This window comes from Galendromus occidentalis, unplaced genomic scaffold (genome assembly GCF_000255335.2).
Source record: "Galendromus occidentalis unplaced genomic scaffold, Mocc_1.1 scf7180000077497, whole genome shotgun sequence".
Taxonomy (NCBI): Eukaryota; Metazoa; Arthropoda; class Arachnida; order Mesostigmata; family Phytoseiidae; genus Galendromus; species Galendromus occidentalis.
The window spans coordinates 1816750-1837739 of NW_003805485.1; the positions used below are offsets into that span (position 1 = coordinate 1816750).

General features: G+C 50.8%; 1 protein-coding gene across 1 annotated transcript; it reads right to left on the reverse strand.

Moving 5' to 3' along the window:
* Positions 1–3564: 3564 nt before the first annotated feature.
* On the reverse strand, positions 3565–20034 carry LOC100905588 (uncharacterized). Its single transcript, XM_018640742.2, has 7 exons — positions 19941–20034; positions 18012–18407; positions 12552–12711; positions 5107–5317; positions 4781–4997; positions 4490–4641; positions 3565–4383 (listed from the first exon to the last, which is right to left on the reverse strand). The coding sequence occupies exons 2-7, from the start codon at positions 18379–18381 to the stop codon at positions 4111–4113; spliced, it is 1383 nt and encodes a 460-aa protein (XP_018496258.1). The 5' UTR covers positions 18382–18407; positions 19941–20034; the 3' UTR covers positions 3565–4110.
* Between the last annotated feature and the right edge of the window lie 956 nt (positions 20035–20990).

A 20990-nucleotide genomic window follows, 5' to 3' on the forward strand; every position in this document is an offset into this window, starting at 1 on the left:
TCCGCGGCTCCCCCACGAAAAGTCTACCAGGTTCGGCGGCTTCCCCAGAAAAGTCTCGCGGCTCCCCTAGGAGCCGCGGCTCCCAGGTTGGGAACCGCTGCTCTATCCGGTAAATGAGTGCGCGTCTCGGAACCCGGCATGGGAGGAGTTTCAATGACGGCAGAGGCTCTCGTGCCATCCAATTTTGATGAAATACCGTGCGGAACGATTGAACCTCCAATTAATGCTCTCAATTCTGCGGACAGCGAGAGCTTTTTTCAATCATGGCTGTCATTCTGCGAAACAAAATTCGGCGTTGCTCAGCGAGTTGAATCGCGGAGCATTCCATGAGGGCCTTTTCGCCCCCGGGATACCGACCTGCCATTGGGGGGCGGAATCTCGACTCAGTACGATGGAGACTCGGTTTCATAACAATTGACAAAATTCATTGACAGGATATACAAGTTGTCGAGTGAGCTCGAACGCTCGACGTGAGAGCTATGCTTATGGAACTATCGATTTCTCGGAGCTTGGCGCAGACTGTTCGGGTTCTCCTCCCCTTCCTGGCTTTTCCGGGTGCTGCAGGACCAGTTGAGAAAGGGTACCGCCTCCAGAGCTCAAATCACTCTGTTTTCGATAAGACACTTTTCATCCAGGTCGTGCGTCACTTTATCCGGAGGATGGTACTTGTTACGCGCAGTCAGCGCCCGCACCCACGACCGGTACTGCACAAACTCTTCCACGACGCATAATTTCTCGACATTGCATAAGATGTGGCCGAGTAGGTACCTGGAACGAGAAGTGACCAAGATGAAACCAGGTAGCCGGAGCAACCCCACAGTAAGCCTCGAGAGTGAGATATTCTTCGATTGATTATGCCTCTAGGGCCAAAAGTGGAAGATTCGATCATCGATGATGAATCGATTTATCGGATGGTTTCTCTTCTTGAGCGAAGCCGGAACTCACTCTCGTTTATAGGGCATTCTCTCGTCGTGTTCGACATCGTAGACTTGTAGGAAACGTTCGGCTACGATTGATGCGACGATGAGACGTGTACAGTTTTCGGGCGCCCGATCGAAAACACAATATCTGTTCAGAGTCCACAAGGGGAGGACCAGCTGATCGTCTTGAACCTGAATCTCGAGTCGATTCAAAGCTTCAGGAATTCCGTCGAAAGCGCATAACTTATCCGCTCCCCTCAATTTCATAATCATTGCCATGACCTCAGGCCATGTACTCTGATCTTTCTTGAGGATTTTATACTCCGCCATCAGCGGCTCGATGCAATTCGCGTCGAGCTTGTCCAGGCTCGGTTCGTTGAAACCAAAGAAGCTCTTAGCGCCGGGTCTCAACAATCTCAGATGTGAGAGGGAGTCATCAATATTTTTCTGCCTAGCAGGGAAACTCATATCTGAGATGATGGTTTTCAGCATTAGTGCGTTCAGCGTTCGATTATTGATATATCTCTCCAGGTTTTGGAAAGTGATGCAGCCAGTGGCTTGGAAATAGTTCGTTTTGATCAGCACGGATAAGTAGTTCCATTCGTTGATCTGTCTCCGAATTCTTATCTTGCCAGGCAAATTGTCCGGTCCCCAATCATCCCGGGTACCTGAGAGCCGCTCTCTACAGGCGTAGGTGTCCTCACTACATTCGTAAGCCTCCGTATTGGTCTCTTTAAACTTGTTGAATAGCTGCTTGACTATATCGGGTTCGTTTTGAATTTCCCTCTCTATCGTCACGTCATTGAAGCACGGGGTCAAGTCCCTTGTCTCACACATATTCGTGTTGGAGACCAGACGTATGAGGTTGAAAGCTTGGAGAAAATCGCGATTCGGACCAATATTGCCGACCGCTTGCGAGAAGGCGCCGCAATACACCTCACGAAAGGCGGGCAAAAAAGTCTCCATCCCGCGGGCCACGCGGTAATTGACTGCTTTCTCGAAACCGAGTTCGCACAACGTAGCTGTAAAGAGTAACAGGAGGATTTCTCGAAAGAAACCAGCTCACTTTTCTGTGATTACGGGGGTATTTTCTTATCTGGATAAAGATACGAGACTCGCCCGGCGGCTCCTACGCCGGTGGGCAAAAAGCGTCCTCGGTGGGAAGACTTAGAGGTTCGACTCACTGTTGAGACATCGGTACTCCTCTTCGTACCAGCACATTCTCTGCGGAAACTTTTCTGTGAAAACGAAAAAAATTGTGATTCTTCGAAAGCGGTTGACTTCCTGTGTCTCTCTCGGAGGAAGTCGGTCTGTCCGGAGCGATATCGTCAGGGATTCATGAAAAGCTGCTCTTGCAAGTCGACTGGCCGAAGTGTTCTTTCTGAATATAATCGAGGAGCTCAATCTTTCGGGATGGGAGAGTTGGCGATAGACCGTGCTCACCTTCCTTAGCGCAGTAGCCAACCCTGACCCTCTGGATTCCTTCTTGGGCGATACATCTGCAACCGTCTTGGTCAGGATCGAGTTCTCTGTACGGGACACTTGTGCAGAATTGCGCTTTCGTTTGCTGTACTGCGGGAGAGAGCGAAAACCCATCCTGTCGGATCCTCGTCTTCAAGCAATGCTCATGCTTCCGGTTCCGCAGTTTTTTTCGGACCGAGCAACCTACCTGGCTGGAGTACGCATTTGTCACCGATCACCGGTACGCCGTATTTGCACCTGCACTGTAAAACTGAGAGCGGACACTCTCTGAGCGGACCACAATCCGGCGTGCAGGCATTCCGGAAGCCATGCGGTGTGTGAGCTGAATGATTAGACTTTTGAAGAGAAGATCGATCGCATGAAAATTCGTATGTCAACCTCTGCCCGTGCGAAGGTCTCTAGCTTGGCGGGAGGGAATTATTACTTTGCGGAAGATCCTTCGGAGGTTTCAGGATAAGAATTGCTTCAATAATTATGATCAAGACTATCACGGCAATCGATCCCAAGACTACTAGAAAAGTCGAAAGATCATTGGCTCTCGGCACTTCGGACGCGTCCCGAGTGAGGAGAGTTACGCCTGCGGAAGAATGTACCTAGGCTGATTTTGATCGCTTGCGAGACTTTCCGTTGCGATGACAATCTATTTATGCTCCGTCGAGCCGCGCAGCGCTACAGATTCGCTCGGACAGGTGGAATCCTTGGCTCACCTTTGAGAACTTTCAAACCCAACGCATCATCGGAATTTCCGAGGATTCGGAGCAACGCCGGATCACGATTAGAGGCTTTAGGATGGACCAAGCTCGTCGATTCGAGAGAAAATGAAGAGAAGGACGTCTCTGATGTTGTATCGTCGAAGCTCGTCGATTTACGAGGCATGCTCCAATATATACTCAACGAGCATCAGAAAAATCGAAACTCCCAGTCCATCTACCTCGTGCCTCCTCGGAGGACTTCCGCTTCGTTCTTCGTGATATACCACGAGATTCGAACTCCGCTCCCGGAGGAGGATGCGTACTCGTACGCCTCAATTAGATTCGCAAAGATACCTTCTCCGAGCACCGAGCATCCCGGCAATGACTCCGTGCCCATCCAGAAAAATAGTTGAGAAATTCGAAGGCCACCCGGTCCGAAACGAAGAAAAAACGTTGTTTTTCATCCCTCAACATATGCGATATGTTTTATTCGGACATTCATGCTAATTCGCTAGTTCTAAAAATGCTAAATGTTCGGGTCTAATACTTGTTTTGAAATAAATATCCAGTATCGTCTCCATCGTGATCGAAATGATCATCAACCAAAATGGCACATTGTAATACAAAACGACTACTTGAGCGCTGTTCAGACAGCCCGTCTTCCTCTGATAAGAGACCACCTTATTAAATTATACGTCCACGAAAGAAAAGCTCCGTCTACCTAAATTGCAAGAATAGACTTCACCTGCTGCTTGAGTATATGAATAATGAGTTGCACTGTTTCTATTGTGCTAAATATGAATCAAGCTCGTCACATGTACTCCCATGTTCGATCTGGAGCGTCCGTTCACAACTGGAGGACAAAGGAGTGTATCACACAAGTCTCACAAGTATCATCATCCAGATAACCTTATCCTTCATCGTCTAAATATTTCCACCTGTCACTCTATCGGGCCTATGCTTATCTTCGGAACACCGATATCAATCGCTTGTTCGACAAGGTAATCAATGATATGTCACTCCTCATCATCGAGGTCGGGAGTTTCACGTTCCTCAGCGTCTTTCGCGTCCTGATCGGACACGTCGTGGTCATCGAGTCCGTTTCGTTTGTTATCGAGATTATCATCTTCTTCTTCCTCGTTCTCGTCGTCATCCAAGTCCTGACGAATGCCGGGACCCTTCATGTCTCCTTGGTTAGATGACTTGAGCCTGATGATGCGAAGTTTCTCCAAAAGCACCTGCTGCTTGAGCTGCTGAGTCTCTTTCATTGACAACAGCAAGTTTTGCACCTGTAATCAGTTTCCGGGGAAATCGGTGAGTTCCGATTCCTGATCCTCTTGGAGTTTTTTTTATCGTTTCGAGGATATTGGCCTTGGAATCATTGCCGTCCCTCACCGTTCCACAAAGTTTCGTCATTTCCTTGTAAAAGGTCCTTTTCTCCAAATAATAATCGTCGTTTTCAGAATCATCCTCTCGGCGCCGTTTCACGCCATTGACCCGACTGACTGGCGTGGTCGAATGGCGAACGCCCGCAGTGCGAGAGATACCTGGATGGAAATTCGAACGCTCGAGTCTCGATACTTGCATTCCCGATACTTGTCGGCATATCGCATCCGTCTAGAACGCGATGTGCGGTAGCATGCAAGGATCTCAAACATGACAGCGCTTCGTGATATCCGCACTAACCATTGGAGTAGATACTGGCTCCAGGACTTTGTGAAGTTCTCTGTTGAGGTCTTTGCTGATGGGGATAGTGGAAGCCATTGAGAGTCTGCGGATTCATTCCATGGTTGTTCGGTTGGGGCATTCGGCCCAGAGTCGAGTTAGAAGCCGAAGCCATTTTACGAACAGGCTCCAAACTCACACCCGGAGGCAGCGGCAGCGGAGATGACCGCTGGGTGATCTGAGTGAAGGAAAAAGCAGATGGTCTCAGAAAAGGAATTCGTCTCACGCAAGGGTCATAGGATGGCAACTTGGGGAGATCAGATTAGGAAAGAGGGGAGGTCTCGTACCCCATCATGGAATCCGTGCAGATTCTCCTGTTGACGTTGCGTATCGGCGGCTCCGTGTCTTCGATTGTCCTCGACTACTTCAGACTTGATTCGGAGCTCTTCAGCGTCCTCCACGGAATTCGAGCAATCGGACAAGGATGCCTCCGACACAGCTGGAGCGCCTGAAATACCCAACATCCGAGCCAGCGCCCCGTTCATTCCTTGTTGCTGCCTGGAAATCGAGGAAGACATCGGTAAGACTCAAGTCATCCACAATGCACTCATCCATCGCCACAATTCAAAAGGTCGCCGGAGAAATCCTATCCTGGGGTAGGATCCAGGTCAACAGCATTTCAAAAGAGATCTCTGAGGACGAGCTGGAAGCCCTCACGGGTCTCCGGGCCTAGATATCGCTCGAGTCCCATCACATCTCAATCGAGTGGATCCCTGTCAGTCAACGGTATGATCAGCTGAACACATTCAAGATTCTTCCGCAGAATAGCCATCGAATGAGACACTTCGTAATTTCCGGGTACAGAAACATACACGACACAGTCCATGAGCGCTAGGAGCATCTTTCACGGCAACGGCCGAGCTTCGAATGCGGACTTGGATCGTGGCTAAGTTTGACACTTACCAACACGCCGCTCTGGACGGTCGGCCGTCGTCGTCGTTCGACCGCTTGCCACACAAACACACCAGTAGAAAGAAATTCGAATCGAAACGAATACAGACGGACGGCCGAAGTCCAGCTCCGGAGGGTTGAGGGCTACAATAGCTGCACAACAAAGTGCGGCTGTTCTTCGTGAGTCGGCGTCGAGATATTTTCTTCTCGTCAGCCTCATCCGAAAAGAAGAGGAGTTCTTCTTCTTCGGTTCTCTTTTTCTCCTGTTGGCGAGCACTTCCCATCCAATGGGTAAGTCACTAGGCGACAGAGTTTCCCTCACGACTTTGGCTCGGGACTTGAGTTCTGCTCGTCGATAGCGGAGTCAGCCGTCGCCCGACCGCTCACCTGAGCGGCAGTCAGCCGCCACGGATCGAAGCCTGTGTCGGGAAAATCATCGGTTCCGCGGCGCGAGCGAGAACTCGAAGCTCTTCGATCCCCCGTGTTCTTGAGGCAGAAACCGTTCTTCGAGCTCCAAAGTTCGATCGCCTCCTTACGGACCGACCTTACGTGCGACAGTGCCGAAAGATCCCGACCTATCAAGTGAGTAGAAAATGAGGAAGAGGCTCGTTTGAGCTTGCGGGCGGAATACGGCTCTTACGGAGAGATTTTCTCTAAGATGCGGGATTGTCAAGCTCGGAACCCACGATTTTCGGGTGATACTGCTCACTGAGAATGAATCAGATCGATAAGGCCCTTCGGCTCCCTTCGCAAATTCAATCAAGCGACCGCACCGCCAAACGGTGCAAATCTTCCCGTTTCTCGTCATTCTCTTTCTCCACTGAAACGGAAAACTTTGAGAGTCGGCATGCATGCTTTTAACCCCAGGACCCGGTTGACTCCTGCCCTCCAATCGGCTCCATCACAGACTGAGCAATATTTTCTCGCGAATGACATATCATCATCAGAGAGGGATAATTCCTGACCACACTCGGGTGGTAATGAGTGAATTGACCCTTTAGTGGACGATACAATGCATGAGACTAGATGATTTCGGTAGTATCCTCGAGCTCTCCTTCGAATAAATCGCCTCCAGGCATTCGATTGAAGGAAATGGCCTAACGAGAAAAAAATACGTTGCGTCTTGTCGTGCTGCGAGATTCCTAGCCGTATGACCGGCTTGCTCCCTCGCTGTTTTGGTTGGACTGGGCGACCGTTTAACAGCGTCTTCGCAACCCTTCACTGCGCTGGATGGACATCGAAACTTAGAACCGGTTGGCTTTGAAAGTAGTCTCGCATCGGCCATGTGTCCAACAAGGCATCGTTCGTCGGCATTAACCCAAATATCGGACCGCTGCAGATGAGAGAGACGAGAAAAAGGGAAAAAAGGAAACATTTCATGTAGGAGACTTGACCGGATAATGAGAATCGCGCAACATGGATTTGCGGATGGATAAGAGAATAACGGCCGGCGCGATTCTGCTCGTGGATAAACGGGTGTAACGAGAATTACTTGTGCGATTCTCCTAATCGTGAAGCAACGCGAACAAGTCTTCGAAAACCTTTTGAGCTGAATCAGAGGATTGATGCATTCGAAACCTGACCACCGGGATCATCTTGATCGTAGAACGGACGGACTCCCGTGAGATCGGTTCGGTGACTGATCGATTCGATGAAGGAATGAACGGATCGCATGAATCGCATGAATCGAAAATGGATGGATCGATTTTTCTGTCCCCGAAATAAAGCATCATGTTCCATGCTCCGGAGAGAGTGAATGGTTCTCCTCCCAAGGAGGACAGGGGCCGAGATTGTTCCCATGGAGAGAGGTCTAATAAGTGATCCTTCTTGGTGAGCGAAGCAATTTAGGACTTTTAGCGCGAGCTGGTGCAGCGAATGTTATCGATCATATAGCACATCGATTCGGCATCGCCGTCCGAGGCACCCACGTCGCCGCGGACGGTTTTGACTGACGGGCCGAAGCTTTAAATTTCTTCGGAATTTCGAACCACATTCCGCGATGATTCCAGGTTTGGAAGTTCCACTCTGGAAGATAGACACCGCTCACTCAGATTCCCACGCCATCTTTCGCTCTGGGTAATGACACCACGTGTCAATGAAGGTCAGTGGTCTCTAGATTGTGTGCCGTAGTAGACACGGCTGCGGCGGGCTTGCATGGCCTTATCTATGAGCTGGTCACCCGCTCTTCGATAAGCCCAAAGGAATCAACGTAGGATCCCCCGGAGAAGTCGTCTTGGAAAGCAATTCCCCAGGAAGAATCATTGGAACCCGGATCCAATACTCGCATCTCTGATTTTTCAGGCAAATTACATCAGCGAAGACGGCATGATCTCGCCTCGGAATCATCGTGCTCGGAGTTATGACCGGCCATAATTATCTGGAGAAGATAATTTCCACAACTTGCAGTGGCATACACAATATTCGAGTCGCTCTTCGTCCCTGCAGATGAAGCCGATTGTTTACGTCGATCGTTCCCGCTCATGGCCGCTGCTGGTGGGATCGAACTAGAACGCCGCTCATGGGAACACGAGCGGCGTAACGCTTAGCAATTTGATGCAATAATTCAAGTGGACGTAATCTTCGTAGAAAGGACGTGCTCGTCCAAACGCCGAGGAATTCGCGAAGACGCTCAAGTCGTCGAACACACTAGTCCATCGGGAGGAACACGAACATATATATCTCCGAGCATATGCAAATACATATATCTCCCCGATAGCAGCGCTATGGATAAAAGGCGAGATAGATGGCCATCGGATAGATTGATGAAGTTCCCTCGAAGGCGAACGCTCTTGCATCAGGCGATTTTCTAGCAGCGGCGTCCGCGAATATTAGAAAGGCAAGATACAAGCTGAAGGAACGACCGATCGATTCGGCGAGCATAGCAGCATTCTCGTTGAAAACATTCATGAACGCTGCAAGAAGACGTTAATCTTAGCTCGCAGCGGAAAAATCTATCGAATCAGGTTCAATGCACTGGCTGAGAGGCGAAGTCGTCGTCGCCGCCGCCGTCGCAGAAGGAACACCAGCTAGTGAGTGAGTGAACGAGTATTCTGGACGTGAAGTTGCTTTTGGGTTGTAGGGACCTTCATCGGCAACATCGAGCAAAGCGCTAGCCGTTCAGCATGCCAAGCGATCGGAAATCCAGGGAGTCATGCGGAGAGCCGAACGCTCATCTGAGTGAGATGCCCGAACGAATACGGGCGTCGCGCCGTAGCGTAGTGCGTATACATCTTCGACATAGTTCGAGCTTGAGGGTGTCGAATTCCTCTTCTCGGGGATTCCTCGCTCCTCATCCTGCGGAGGACGAAGGATCGAGAGCCCCAAGAGAGATAGTTGATCAAGAGCTTCGGGATTGAGGGACCGGAGCAATGGGAAACCTCGAGGTCTGCATGAAGTGTTCCCAATTTTTTTCTGCCGGATGGCACCTTGCGGTCCTCATCGCTGTGCATCGTGATATCATATTCTGAGGGAGATATGACGCGCACGTATATTTTCGTTGTACTGTAAGACGAGCAGTACGGACGAAAGTACGGCGGACAGGCGAGTACCATCGGACGATCGAACGAGAACACAGGGCGACAAAAGTCTCGTGGAATTTTTCTGGGCTCAGAGCGTTTTGTAGAGAACATGCCATCGCTGACTCCGCCGCGGCGCCGGTCGCAGCTGCCAGAAGATGGCTCTTGGTCAGAGCATTGCCTGCTGCTGCTGCCGCCGCCGTCGCCGCCGCCGTGGTTGCTTGGCCTGCCCTCAGCCGAAGTGGAAGAAATCCAGCAGTGGTCCGATAAAATGTATCGACGGACCAACGGCCGTGCCCAGCATTGCTAGCTGGATGACGTCGAAGAAAGATAAGTGTCTGCACGAGCGAAAGGCGAAACAGACGCTCGAGCGGACGAATGAGGGCAAGAGTGCGCCTTTCGGGGTTTCTGCAAACGAAAATCACTCCTAGCTCGCATATTCGTTCATCCGTTCCCATCGAGTATGGGTGGAAGCGCTCGATTCTGGAAAACCTTGTCGGTCTTCGAATCGCCGGCGGGCCGGAATGCAGCTCGGGACATCCTTCACGATGATCGAGGATTTCGAGTTTTCATCCGCTCAGAATCTTCGTCAGGAAAGCAATCGTTCTGATCAGGAAACTGATCAAATTTTCCTCAGCCTCTGCTCCTACACGCTCTTGATCAAAGAAGTCTCCCCTGAGGACAGCTCTGCAGATGTAGCGTCTCGGTTTTTCCATTGGGAGCGCTTCACTTATCCCTACGAAGGCCCAGCTGAGTGTTGGAGATGTTATTCTCTCGTGATTCCCAGAAAAAGCGAAATATCGAGCTGAGCGTACGCGCTGCGTGATCGAACTCGGATTACGGAGTAGCGCTCGAATATATTCTATTCACTCGCATACGGAATATCGGACCAGAAAGAGGAGTCGAGGAAAAAAAATCGGGTTGTTGCTCGGGAGCGTCTCTTCTAAACTTGACGGCGTCTTGGCATTTCTCCGCATTCTAATTGCAGCGATAAGTCTGGAAATGTCATCCATCGAAGGTGAAGCATTCCAAGTTCTTTGAGTGAGTGAAAGCCGCTCTCTGTGACGAGCTTCGTTCTTATCAGGTTGGCTCCTCCCCGAAAAATTATCCGAACGGCGCGTTCTGCATCAAACCGCGATCCGAACGGAGTTCAAATTTTCGAGTCAAGTGTATGAAGGTGGGATAAAAATGAGACATAGGTGAGGCAAGAGAGGCTGGGCGTCGGCACAGGAGTTCTAAACTCCGAACTCATCCGAATTATTGCCGAAGTCGGAAAAATTGAAAGGAAACGAGTGCATCCCGCGGTGAACGGGAATCCGTACGGTAGCGTTTCCCACGGCGTTCAGACACGCGAGAATAATGGTCTCTCAAACGATCTCACACTTCGGATTGTCTTATTATGTAGATGACATGGAAATGTCTTGTGCGTCGTGAAGAAGTCACTTTCACCAACAAGCGACTTCGTCAGCGGAATGCGCAACCGCCTGCGAGAAGATTAAGTGAGCGCGCGCGAGAACGCAATGCATTGTTTCTCTTTGTACGTTCGGGAAGATCGGAAAGGAGAAGATCCGTCCCGACACTCAGCCGCTCCGTCAGAATTTCCTCCGAGGTCCGCCCCTAGAGTGATCGAGATCCTATCGAGATTCCTCGGAGAATTCTTGGCCAAGAACCAATAATTGTTCGAAAAAAATCGCGTTCGAACTCGCCTCGGAAATGATGGAGTCGACCCTTCCGAAGCAACTGCCTTCTCCGGTATGGAAGGTAATCCCCTGCGTCGGGATGTCTCTCCCCGTCAGCTCAGGATGAATGTTCCTCGAAGTAGTCGTCGATGTCGTGCTGGATCAACCATTGTTCTCGAGTGATCCAACTCCCCCATCCCGGAGAGGAATTTCCGACGTCCAAATCATTTCCCTTCCCACCTCCCCGAATCGGATTAGGAGGACCAATTTCAATAATAAGGCTGGTCGTCCGATCTAATCCATTGATCGATGGTGCGAATCGAAAATGAGCGCTAGTCGGCTCGATTTTCGTGGGAGTTCTACCTGCAGAGAACCAAGGAGCCGATTTCTATTCTAGATCGCGCTGCGACCGACGATTCCAAGGTCTCGCACAAGGAATTTTCTCATCGGTGCCTTTCACGAAGAACTTCTCTCCCTTTATCGGGTCTAAGGGTTAGGAAAGGTCCCATAGGTGCGAGACTTCATTAGTTGGTACGTTAGCAAGAACCCCGTCTTATCCGCCCTCATTTATTAACTCGATTCCCTAATCGGTGTCGCAGGAAATCTCCTCGTAAGATCTCAATTCGCAACGATCCAAACACAAAGTATGCTTCTGAGCGCCTCGGAGCCCAAACTCTAGGAGACAAAAAACTCAACGAACAGGGTGGATGCCCTGCGGGAGGTGTCGTTTTTGGAAGGGTCGATTCAGGCTCGTTGCAATCGACGTTGCCCTTCGCTCACCCATGGAGTCAGCGCATAGCGATGGAGATACGCTGGGTTTGCGAGTCATCGCAATACTTTCTTTCGCGGAGTACAGTTCATCGACCCGAATTTTCCATCAGTCTCGGGAGGATCACTCCTTATGATGAAATTGACTCTGGATCGACTGCGGTGGCCTCGCGGGCTGTCTGACATTTTTCTGGGCGCTTTCCACTTATCTCCAGAAGTCAGATCCAGGGAAGGAAACAAAATCCATGTGGTCTACATAGCTAACCAGCTTGTTGCCGAGAATCAGATATGCGCAGGTTGAAGCTCTTGGAAACAGGTTTTCGGTTCGTGTCGCCGCTGGTCAAGTAGTTTTTGTCTTTCGCACGCATCGAAACGTCGACGTCTTAACTAATCTCCAGTTCAGCGAGGAAAGGCTTCGATTTTTCTTGGACTGGAGGGAAAAGTAACAGTCGCGACCGCGATTCCAAACCCTGCGATGATTTGTTGTTCCACATATATCTAGCCAATTCTCTCCTTCGTTTGTACTATTTGTTTAGTTCGCATTCTCATGCAATAATTATTCATGGATTCGTGAGGAGCTAAATGGTCGTTCACGGCGACTGCGATGCCGTCTTTGGAAAGCTCTCCCTCTCCAGTATGGTTTTCCTCCAAGGGATCGGGAGACTTTCCGGCTAAATCGCTTATTCGAACTGCGATTTCCTCCTAATCCTAGATATTCGACAACGATCATACTCGCGAACATTGGAGCCGATCGATAGAAATAGCAGAGCGGATTCCCTGAATGTTCTCCCTCTGAGCCCGTTCCCCAGAACTCGAGGAAAACGAGTCAGAGATGAGCAAAGCGTAAGCCGTTTCAAAATTGAGGTAAACTGCACTCACAGGACGGAGAAAATGGCACCCAATGGCTCAGGACCTCCTTCCATCGGTCCTGGGGACGGTGACGGCGACGTGCCCTGCACGGCTTGCAGGGTGGCTTGTAACACTTTGAGATCCATGTCGCTGCCGATGAGCTGAGAGACTGTCGAGAGTGTGACGTCATCTGTGAATGAAAGGGGCGTCAGTCGAGAACTCTTCGTGGTGCTGAAGGTATGAAAATTTGAGCCGAGATCTCTCGCGGATGAGAAGACGATATCCGCATATTTTCCTCCGTGGGATCAGATCTCGTAATGGAGTCCCATCTCTGAATGAACTCCCGAAGGGCTCGAGCTGACTGCAAGTCCCGTTCAAGCGTTGTCGAATGATGTGAACCTTCCTCGACTAAGCTGCGAATTTACCCGTCGCACCCATTCCGAGGCGATGTCTGATCGAGAGCGGAACCAAGTCCGCAAGGGTGAAGTCTACCGGGAGAAAGGATTCAGAAAGTAAACGTATCGAACGTATCGAGTTCGAGATTCGAAGTATGGAAAATGACAGGAGAGGAATCAGGGAGCCCTACTTGCAGATTGAGACTGGAGCATCGACGCGATGCTCATAACACCGATGTAGGAAATGCAAACATTTACGACCTGGCTCATCCCGATGGTAGAGGCGGCGGTCGCGGGGCTCGCGATAATGGAGACTCTGGTGAGCGAATGAGGGGTCGATGGAAACAGACTTCCAGAATCGTGGCCGAATGATTTCGAGGTCGAAGATGGGTTCTCAGTTATAGACTTTCCTCGTAGATACGCATGATGTTGATAAAAGCCCTCTTGCAGCATCGGATGTGTTATTCTATCATACCCTCCCGAACGCCGTCATTCACGATTTCCTCTAGAAATTCGCGGTGGCGAAGGCATTGCCTAAAACACCTTTCCTCATTGCGATGATTATCTAAAATCCCTCTGTTTCCTCATACGCCATTCCCAAGTGATATCTTTCACGCGGTCATCGCGATGCTTGTACGCACTCAAGAATTTGCACACTTCGACAAGAACAACGGGCTTAGCTGAGTCGACGGCGAAACAGCGATTTCTGATTTGAGAGGTCTCACGCCTTGATTTTCGCCCCCAGATATTTGAATATCGAATCGTCTCTGCCGCTCATAAATTCATGACCGGAGAGATTCATCTGCACAGGGAGAGGGAAATATTTATCGAAGTTTCGCATTTTGAGAGCAGGAGCAATCGATGTGGATAAAAAAAAGCTCCAGAAGTTGCCTGCTTTCTATCGCCAGAGTTACGAATCGTTCCCAAGAATAAAAGTGGATTGATCTGGGACTTCAGTCCGAACTTCATTTCATGTGAAACAACAAGGAGGTCCATTTCCTTCGACTTTCGCGATCTGTTTCGGATACCCTCCATCTTTGGCTTCCAAGTTTGTCTTTGTATGAATGGATGAAGGCGCGGTGCTCGGCTCCTCTCATAGCACGGGAAGAGGATAAGAGTGGACCGAGCACATGCTTGGAGAAGTTTGCTTATGCATCGCCGAGCTTTTCTCCACTTCGGCGGTTGACGGAATTCGAGCTCTTCCTGAACTAAGGGGAGTCTCTTATCCTAGCACCTATCTAGCATAATCTAGGAAAGCTCAAGAAAACGGGGAAGAAAGCGCTTTGGAATGTTGCAACTTCACGCATACTCTCTGGATACTTAACAGCTACGGGCGTTTGCAGCGCACTCGATCAAGTCGGACGAATGAATAGTTATCCATTGCCGCTGCTGAGAGACGCGCTGCTCTCGGAACTTGCCGGCCGAAGCTCGACAACCGTTCGCGCGCTGAGGCAGCTACTGGGTTCCCTCAACCGATTTCTGATTCGATTTTGATGGACCCTGAGGAATAGTTTCCGGAGATTTCGGAGGGAATCAGAGAGTCGACCTTGGTATTCTGATGATTTCCAAGAGGAACCTATCGAGCTCGGTTTCCGCCGAGTTCCCTCTGCCTCAGATTTTCGCTGCCGAAATGTCCTGATCGAACAGAGCCTTCCTCGGGATAATGATTGAGAGAATTCATGGAATCGGCGTAGGTCCGTCTCCGGGTCAAGGGATGGTAATGTTGGATCCAATTGGCGGCAAGGATCGATCGCAGTCGAACTCGTAAATTCCGCGCGCCAGGGTCGGCTTCCGGTTATCAGTCCCATATCTCTCTTTTTTTTCTAATTGAGCTGTCCTCCGATCCGTTGAAAACGATAAATTCAGTTCGAACCCTTCCTCCTCTGATGATTCATGAATCGAATTCAGCATGAAATTCGCTTGTAACATGGGTACCATAAGAAGTGCTCCTCTGTCATCTCTCTCTATCATCCAACTTCGCCATGCTCGTCGCATCCGGTCCTGAGCCAGGCGGCCCTCGGCGCAAAGCGAGATTCTTGACAGACTCCCCAGACAAAAAACTCCTTGGACCTCGGCAGCCGTTATTCAAATGACGACGGTTCCGGTGGAGCCCCGTTTGTGTCAAGACGAGCGAATGTTTGGGCTTCGGAATTTCTATTTCGGACTTGGCGGACACTCAATGGTCAGGACCGGCACGATTTTCTTTCTTTTCTCGAGGAATTACCTCGATTTTTCTGTCTCGATCGATTGCTCGCCCAACAAAGGGTGTCCGGAGCCGTCTGCCCGTCACTCACAGCCCGTCAAGCGGACGAAAACAATATTCGGACACATCTCTAGTATTCACAAGTTTGTCTTTGTCGGTCGGTCTGTCTGTCTATCTATCTATCGGTCTCTTCAAAACCTGCGCATATAAATACATACTTAGAGTGGTGGATGCGCGTTTGGTGGGGACAAGCTTCGAATGAGATTGCGCTTCCCTTCGATTCCATGGAAGACCTGACTATTTTGTTCCTCGCCTCTTCTGCTGCTCAATGCGGTGACTCAAGCAGCCCGAGTGGGAAGTTCTGATTGTAGTCGTCAGAAAGTCTAGCATCTCAACGTCATGCGGGCAAACACACTCTTCCCCGAATCATCTTAATCGATCAGATCGTGACTCATCAGCGCTCGTCAGTTCATGCCAGGCTCCTACATCTTCCCCTAGTTTTCTATACGGAGGCTTTCGGGATTGAAACATCGGATCGCTGGGTTGAAGCTGCACGCTCGTATGATTTTGGATCGGGCAATCGAGTCCCACATCCTAGATTCCGATCTGGGATGAAGTGAATGGATGAATTGCGTCGACGGCACGGAAACAGATTGTTCGATGCTGACCCTTTCAAAAACTCGAGAGAATCAGACCGAAGATCAGTTGTCCTGACTTTTGAGTCTCGAGTCAGCGTTGCGCCAAACATATTTCAGATTAGGGCGGACTGGACGGTTTGCGATGAGGAAATAGCTATAGGAATGGAGGAACGGTCATCGACGACCTTCCCAGCATAGGGGGACTGATGATGATTCGGCTTCCCGACATGGAACGAGACAGAGGAAGCTTGATTCATCGATTCCGTCCTCTCTCGGGGAGCCCAACGAATAGCACCCTGCAACCTCAAAAGGAGGGCGATCAAAGGCGCTCCGCATAAGGACCCGAATAAGCGACGAGCTTCCATCAAGACGCCGTCCGGATGTCACAGACCGAGGAGCTCAGGCGCTGCTTTCGCGAGCCCCAGTCCGCATTGCAGCTTGCGGCCAGGGTTCTGCCCAGATCCGCCGGATATACTCGGAGCGTCTCTATCCGCGCCAGCGAAAAGAAGAGTCGGTACGTACGACCGAAGCCAATCAGCTCGGCTCGCTGGATCGTCAGAGAAAGTCGATGTGGTTCAACCCGTACGACCAAATACTTAGCATGACGTCGTTGGATACCCGGCTTTCGGAGACGCGCCACCGCCGTGGCTGCTGCTTCCGTCAAGGGGTTGATGACTTCCAAGTCAGACCTCAGCCGTAGCGACGACGTAACCGGTTCGGATTAATTCTCGCTGCACGAAAAGGATTCTTCCAATGCTCGAAAACACAACAGCTCTCCTGGGAAATCCGCTACTTTGGCTCTCATCATCATCGGCAACGCCGCGACCGCCTGGTATCGTCTTCATATCGCTATCCGAAGATACGTACGCACGTAAGTGTTCTGTGGAATTTCTCAGACCGCCGATCGCATCGCTTTCGTTTCTGCTTAGGCTGATCTCGTTATCCGTGAACGAGTTCTCTTCGCGCTTCTGCCGAAGTCCGAGGACGCGACGGGAGGAATATTCTCAAGCTCGCCAAATTTCGTGAAGCCGTCGCGGACACCTGTTCGATACTCCTAGTCCCCGAAATACAAGATGAGCGATCATCGCTCGTCATTGGGAACGAGCGTCAGACTCTCCAATACGAGAAACGAGGAAAGCGCCGAGTTTGAGCTTGACGCTGCGATGAGCATCTGGAAACGCCAACGTCCGCTCGGAGTCATCCCCGAGGGAGTTCAATTTTCGCCGACCGGGCTAGCCTGGATCGTTTCGGCGATTTCTCATTAAGCGCCGCCGACGGTGGAAAATGCATGAGGCGAAGGAGCGAGCGAGCTTCGACTGAAGCAGCACGGGAGGCAGACGGTCAAGCAGCTGCCACGCCTTCCGCTCATCGAGTCAGGCAGCATGTGTATTCCATTGTATCCGTCCAACCCCCTCGTTGGAATTCTCGCGCGGAATAACCATGCTCGTCGAAACGGCCGAAGTAGGTGACGAACGAAAACCCTTAAACGGATGATGCCGCTGGTCTTCATGCCGCTGCGATGAAGTCACTGGGTGCGTCAGCGGTCACTTCGGAGGAAAATCTTCGCTCTTCGAACGTTTCCAAGCGGACGATTCCTTATCGCGCGTTCTGTGGAACTGAGTTCTTAAGGCATCGGGAGTCTGCTCCGTGTTTTTCCCTTCTTCCTGCTCACTACGGTGCATGAATTCTATCAAGGAGGAAGAACTCGCTCTTCCGTCACTCCTCGGAAGACTTCTCCTGCTACCGAGTACAAAATCATTTACTGAACGGCGCAGATTTTCGAGGGTGCTCGATACAGAAAATTCACTCGATCTGACATCCGCTAGCCGAAAGTCGGAGAGACGGTTCCCTCCGATCAAGCCTGAGAGGTGATACCTCGCAGAAGTATCTCAACACAAAAAGAAATGACCCATTGCAAGGACAGCTTCGTTCTCCAAGAGTTACACTCAAAATCTGAGATGCGACCGGGAACCCCCGCGCGATTTGTGAGGCGAAACGAAACTGAGTCGTCGCTCGAGTTCGGGGTAACGACATATTCCGCTTAGAATTCCTCCGCCTCGATGTAAGGTCGCTGCGTCTGAGCGAGAATATAATAATAGGATGCTCCGCGTGAGTATATCGGGATCTATACCCCTGGGTGTGTATCGCATCCGCCTCCTCCCCTGCGCTCCGAAGTCTCCTGAGAGGGTGGAGGACAATTATTGCCAACGAGCGCCCATTTCCAAGAGAAGCTAGATCAGGAATCAGTACTCACTCCTTCCTTCTTTTTGAGCTTTTTTCGCATACAGCTTGAGGTTCTCCCATTTCTTGCGACAGGTCTGAGCGTTTCTCAGCTGACTCCCGGGTGCCTGGACGGCGTTGACCGCCTGCGTGATCTCTTCCCAAGCTTTTTCCTTCAAGTGCGACATTCCTTTGGCACGAGGAGTTGTAAGCACGGCGGCTCGTCTTCGAACCTCGACGATGAGCACATTTTTTTCTTCCTCCGTCCAGTTGGGCAAGCGAGTTTTCTGCTCATGCCCCATCTCATCGAGAGGGCGGTAGGGGTGCCCGCCGTGCTGGACGTGATTTGGCCGCGGAGAAGCTCCGTTCATGCTGAGGTCCGTTGCTCCGGCCAGATCCATCATGGCGACAATTTTCCACCAGACAGTCCCTGGAAAGAGCACATTCCATTCGTTAGCCGATCAATTCGAATTTCAGCCCGAGAAGATTCCTGAAGTCACCGGAGAAAAACCACGATGCTTCGAACGCATGGAAGTCCGATAGGATCAATCCGAGATTACTGCGAATGATTCTGAGAATATTTTCCCTCTCCTTAGAATCAGGAAAACCTCCGGAAAACTCAGAATCACGGGGAGGGGGAATGCTCTCGAGAACACTGGGCTTTCGTTCGTCTCTGAGATTCCGAGAGCGGTGGATTTCTAGGAAACCTCTCCGAGTCCTTTGAACATTCGGCTTTCGAGCGATCCGAAATTTTCAAAAAATGTTTTCATCGAGCCACGGCACCGAGCCGGTATCGACATGCGAAAACTGCGGCGAACACTCCGCGATATTCGTGTTGTAGCCCGGACTGTCCGCGAGCAAGAAAGAAATCTGACCAGAAAGCGTCATCCGTGGCATATCCGACTTGCGAATACTGGGTTACTGAGCGAAAATGAATTCTCTTCGGCAATATCGTTCCGACGACGATCGGGCTGGCACTCATTACAAGAGGCTGGGCAATGCCGAGTCCAGAATTTCAGAGTCGACCATGGAACGCCACAAGCATCTGCTCTTAGCGAGCCCACCCGATGTTTTCTTGTCGACATCGAATTCCTCGATTCTGAGCAGAGTCTCAAGTTTCGCCAAACACCTATCTCGAAAGTAAGGACACGATTCCCGCGTGGTAGGCGTCGGCAACAGGGGGTGGAAATCTCTGTTTCCCTGACTAGAACCGAGTGAGATGGGAGGGACATGGGTGATCCGATGGAGAAGAATTTTGAAAAGGATCGACCGTGAATTCTGCAACTTGATCCGGGTTATCGGACCTATGGATGGAAGAAGCTAGAGAAGGCTTTAATTTCTCCGAAGGCACTCCGGGAGATTTATGGAGTCTTGGCTGAAACTCTATACCGAATATTCTAAGCCACGTACAATCCGGTAGCCGAACGCACTGTTCGGCGCTCTGATTCTCACGGTCACTTGCGCCCGGATCGGGCTCGAAAATCCAAGTTTCCTTGTATCATCGACTCAAGTGGTGTCCAGCTGATCTCGCGAGCTCGGGAAGACTCCCATCGAGGTTTTGATTTTCTTCTGTCGATCATCGTAAGGACCCCCGAGTCTGGGATTAGTCTCAGAGCCGTGCAGGGCCGAGACCAGGGACCAATCGGGTTATAATCATTCACCCAGCGTCTTGACCGAAAAATTCCACAGCGCAGAAACTACGGCACACTGAGTTTGGTGCCCGCTCGAGAGCTCTGTGCCAGAAGGGGGTATGAGGATATGAGTCTGCTGTCTACTTCTCCGCCGGAGGTATCCGAGCTCCCAGAGGGAACGCTTTTCGGGCTCGTGGAGTCTTGCCAACTCCAGATTTGGAATTTCCACGTGGGAACCGAGGTTTCGAGTGAAATTCTCTAATCGGATCATAAACAAGAGCTTGACAGAACTCCTTTCTCCTCTGAGGGGAGATATGATCCACATCCCATACCGGACTTGTCCCAGAGTGTGAGATTCCTTCCCAGTCTTCTTCTACCACTCTGAAGTTCACGACCTCCCCCAACAACAACAACTTAGAACGAGCTGGGCTCGAATTCGAGAGAACTTACACGACTTCCCGCTGTCACGTCAATGTGCCTATATCAGTCACTCGCTTAGTGCGAGACACGTGCTCGTGACGTGCAAAGTCTCAACTCTAAACGGCCAATGTTCGGACTCGCGACAGGGATAGATTCGTTGACCGCCGTGCGCGCTGTCAATCCTTCAGAAAATTGTCCCATCAGCCGTGTCCTCACCAGGCTGTCACGCTCGGTATACCATTTAATGATACTCGGACCCTGAGTGAGTGAGCTCTCGACAGACTTCTTCCCCTACGTACCGTTACAGTGATTGTTTATCCGTTGTAGCAACGGACATTCCCACGCTGAGAAGTAGTGTCCAGATCGTCCAATCACGTAACCACTGATTAACCAAGTCGATTAATAAACTCGATCGATCCTGAACCCGATGTTCAACAACACAGCGTTCAACACTTGATTCGGAAGCTGAAGTCCATCCGGTGCCAGCGGAGCGGTGTACGGTCCGGCATACGGAGTTTGTCTCCTTGGAATAGGATAGAAAAGATATTCCGATGCTTGCTGAGTTGTGTGCGTGTTTGTGTATGAGTGTGGCGCGCGATCGAACAACCCGTTCGGCGAGGATTCGCCACTGCGAGTGAAGACCGGCGCCGATCTAAGAATTAGTGCCGTTTAAGAATAACATCGAAAATTCGGGAAAGGGTTACTTCGTCGCCGATAGATGGCCGAGACGACTTCTTCAACGCTGAGGGCCGTGCTTTCTGGACGGCCGGCTGTCCGGCCGGCCAGCCCGCCTGCCAGCCATCTCACTCGCCGTTGTACATCCTTCGCTTCGTACTGACTTCGATGCTACTTCGGCATCGACCGTGTTCGACGACCACTGCAACCGTCAAAAAGGTGGCGGGTGGCGGTGGTGGTCATCGTCGACACCGCTGAAAGCAGGTCCTACTCATGCAACGACAACG

What these genes read in the sequence shown, in the direction of transcription:
- LOC100905588 (XM_018640742.2), bottom strand. Translation starts at nt 18,381, where the DNA reads ATGATGGATCTGGCCGGAGCAACGGACCTCAGCATGAACGGAGCTTCT. An exon ending in AGCTCAAAAAGAAGGAAGGA is followed by an intron (nt 12,712 to 18,011) that starts GTGAGTACTGAT and finishes TTTCATTCACAG; the next exon opens with ATGACGTCACACTCTCGACA. An exon ending in TGACGAAACTTTGTGGAACG is followed by an intron (nt 4,384 to 4,489) that starts GTGAGGGACGGC and finishes AACTGATTACAG; the next exon opens with GTGCAAAACTTGCTGTTGTC.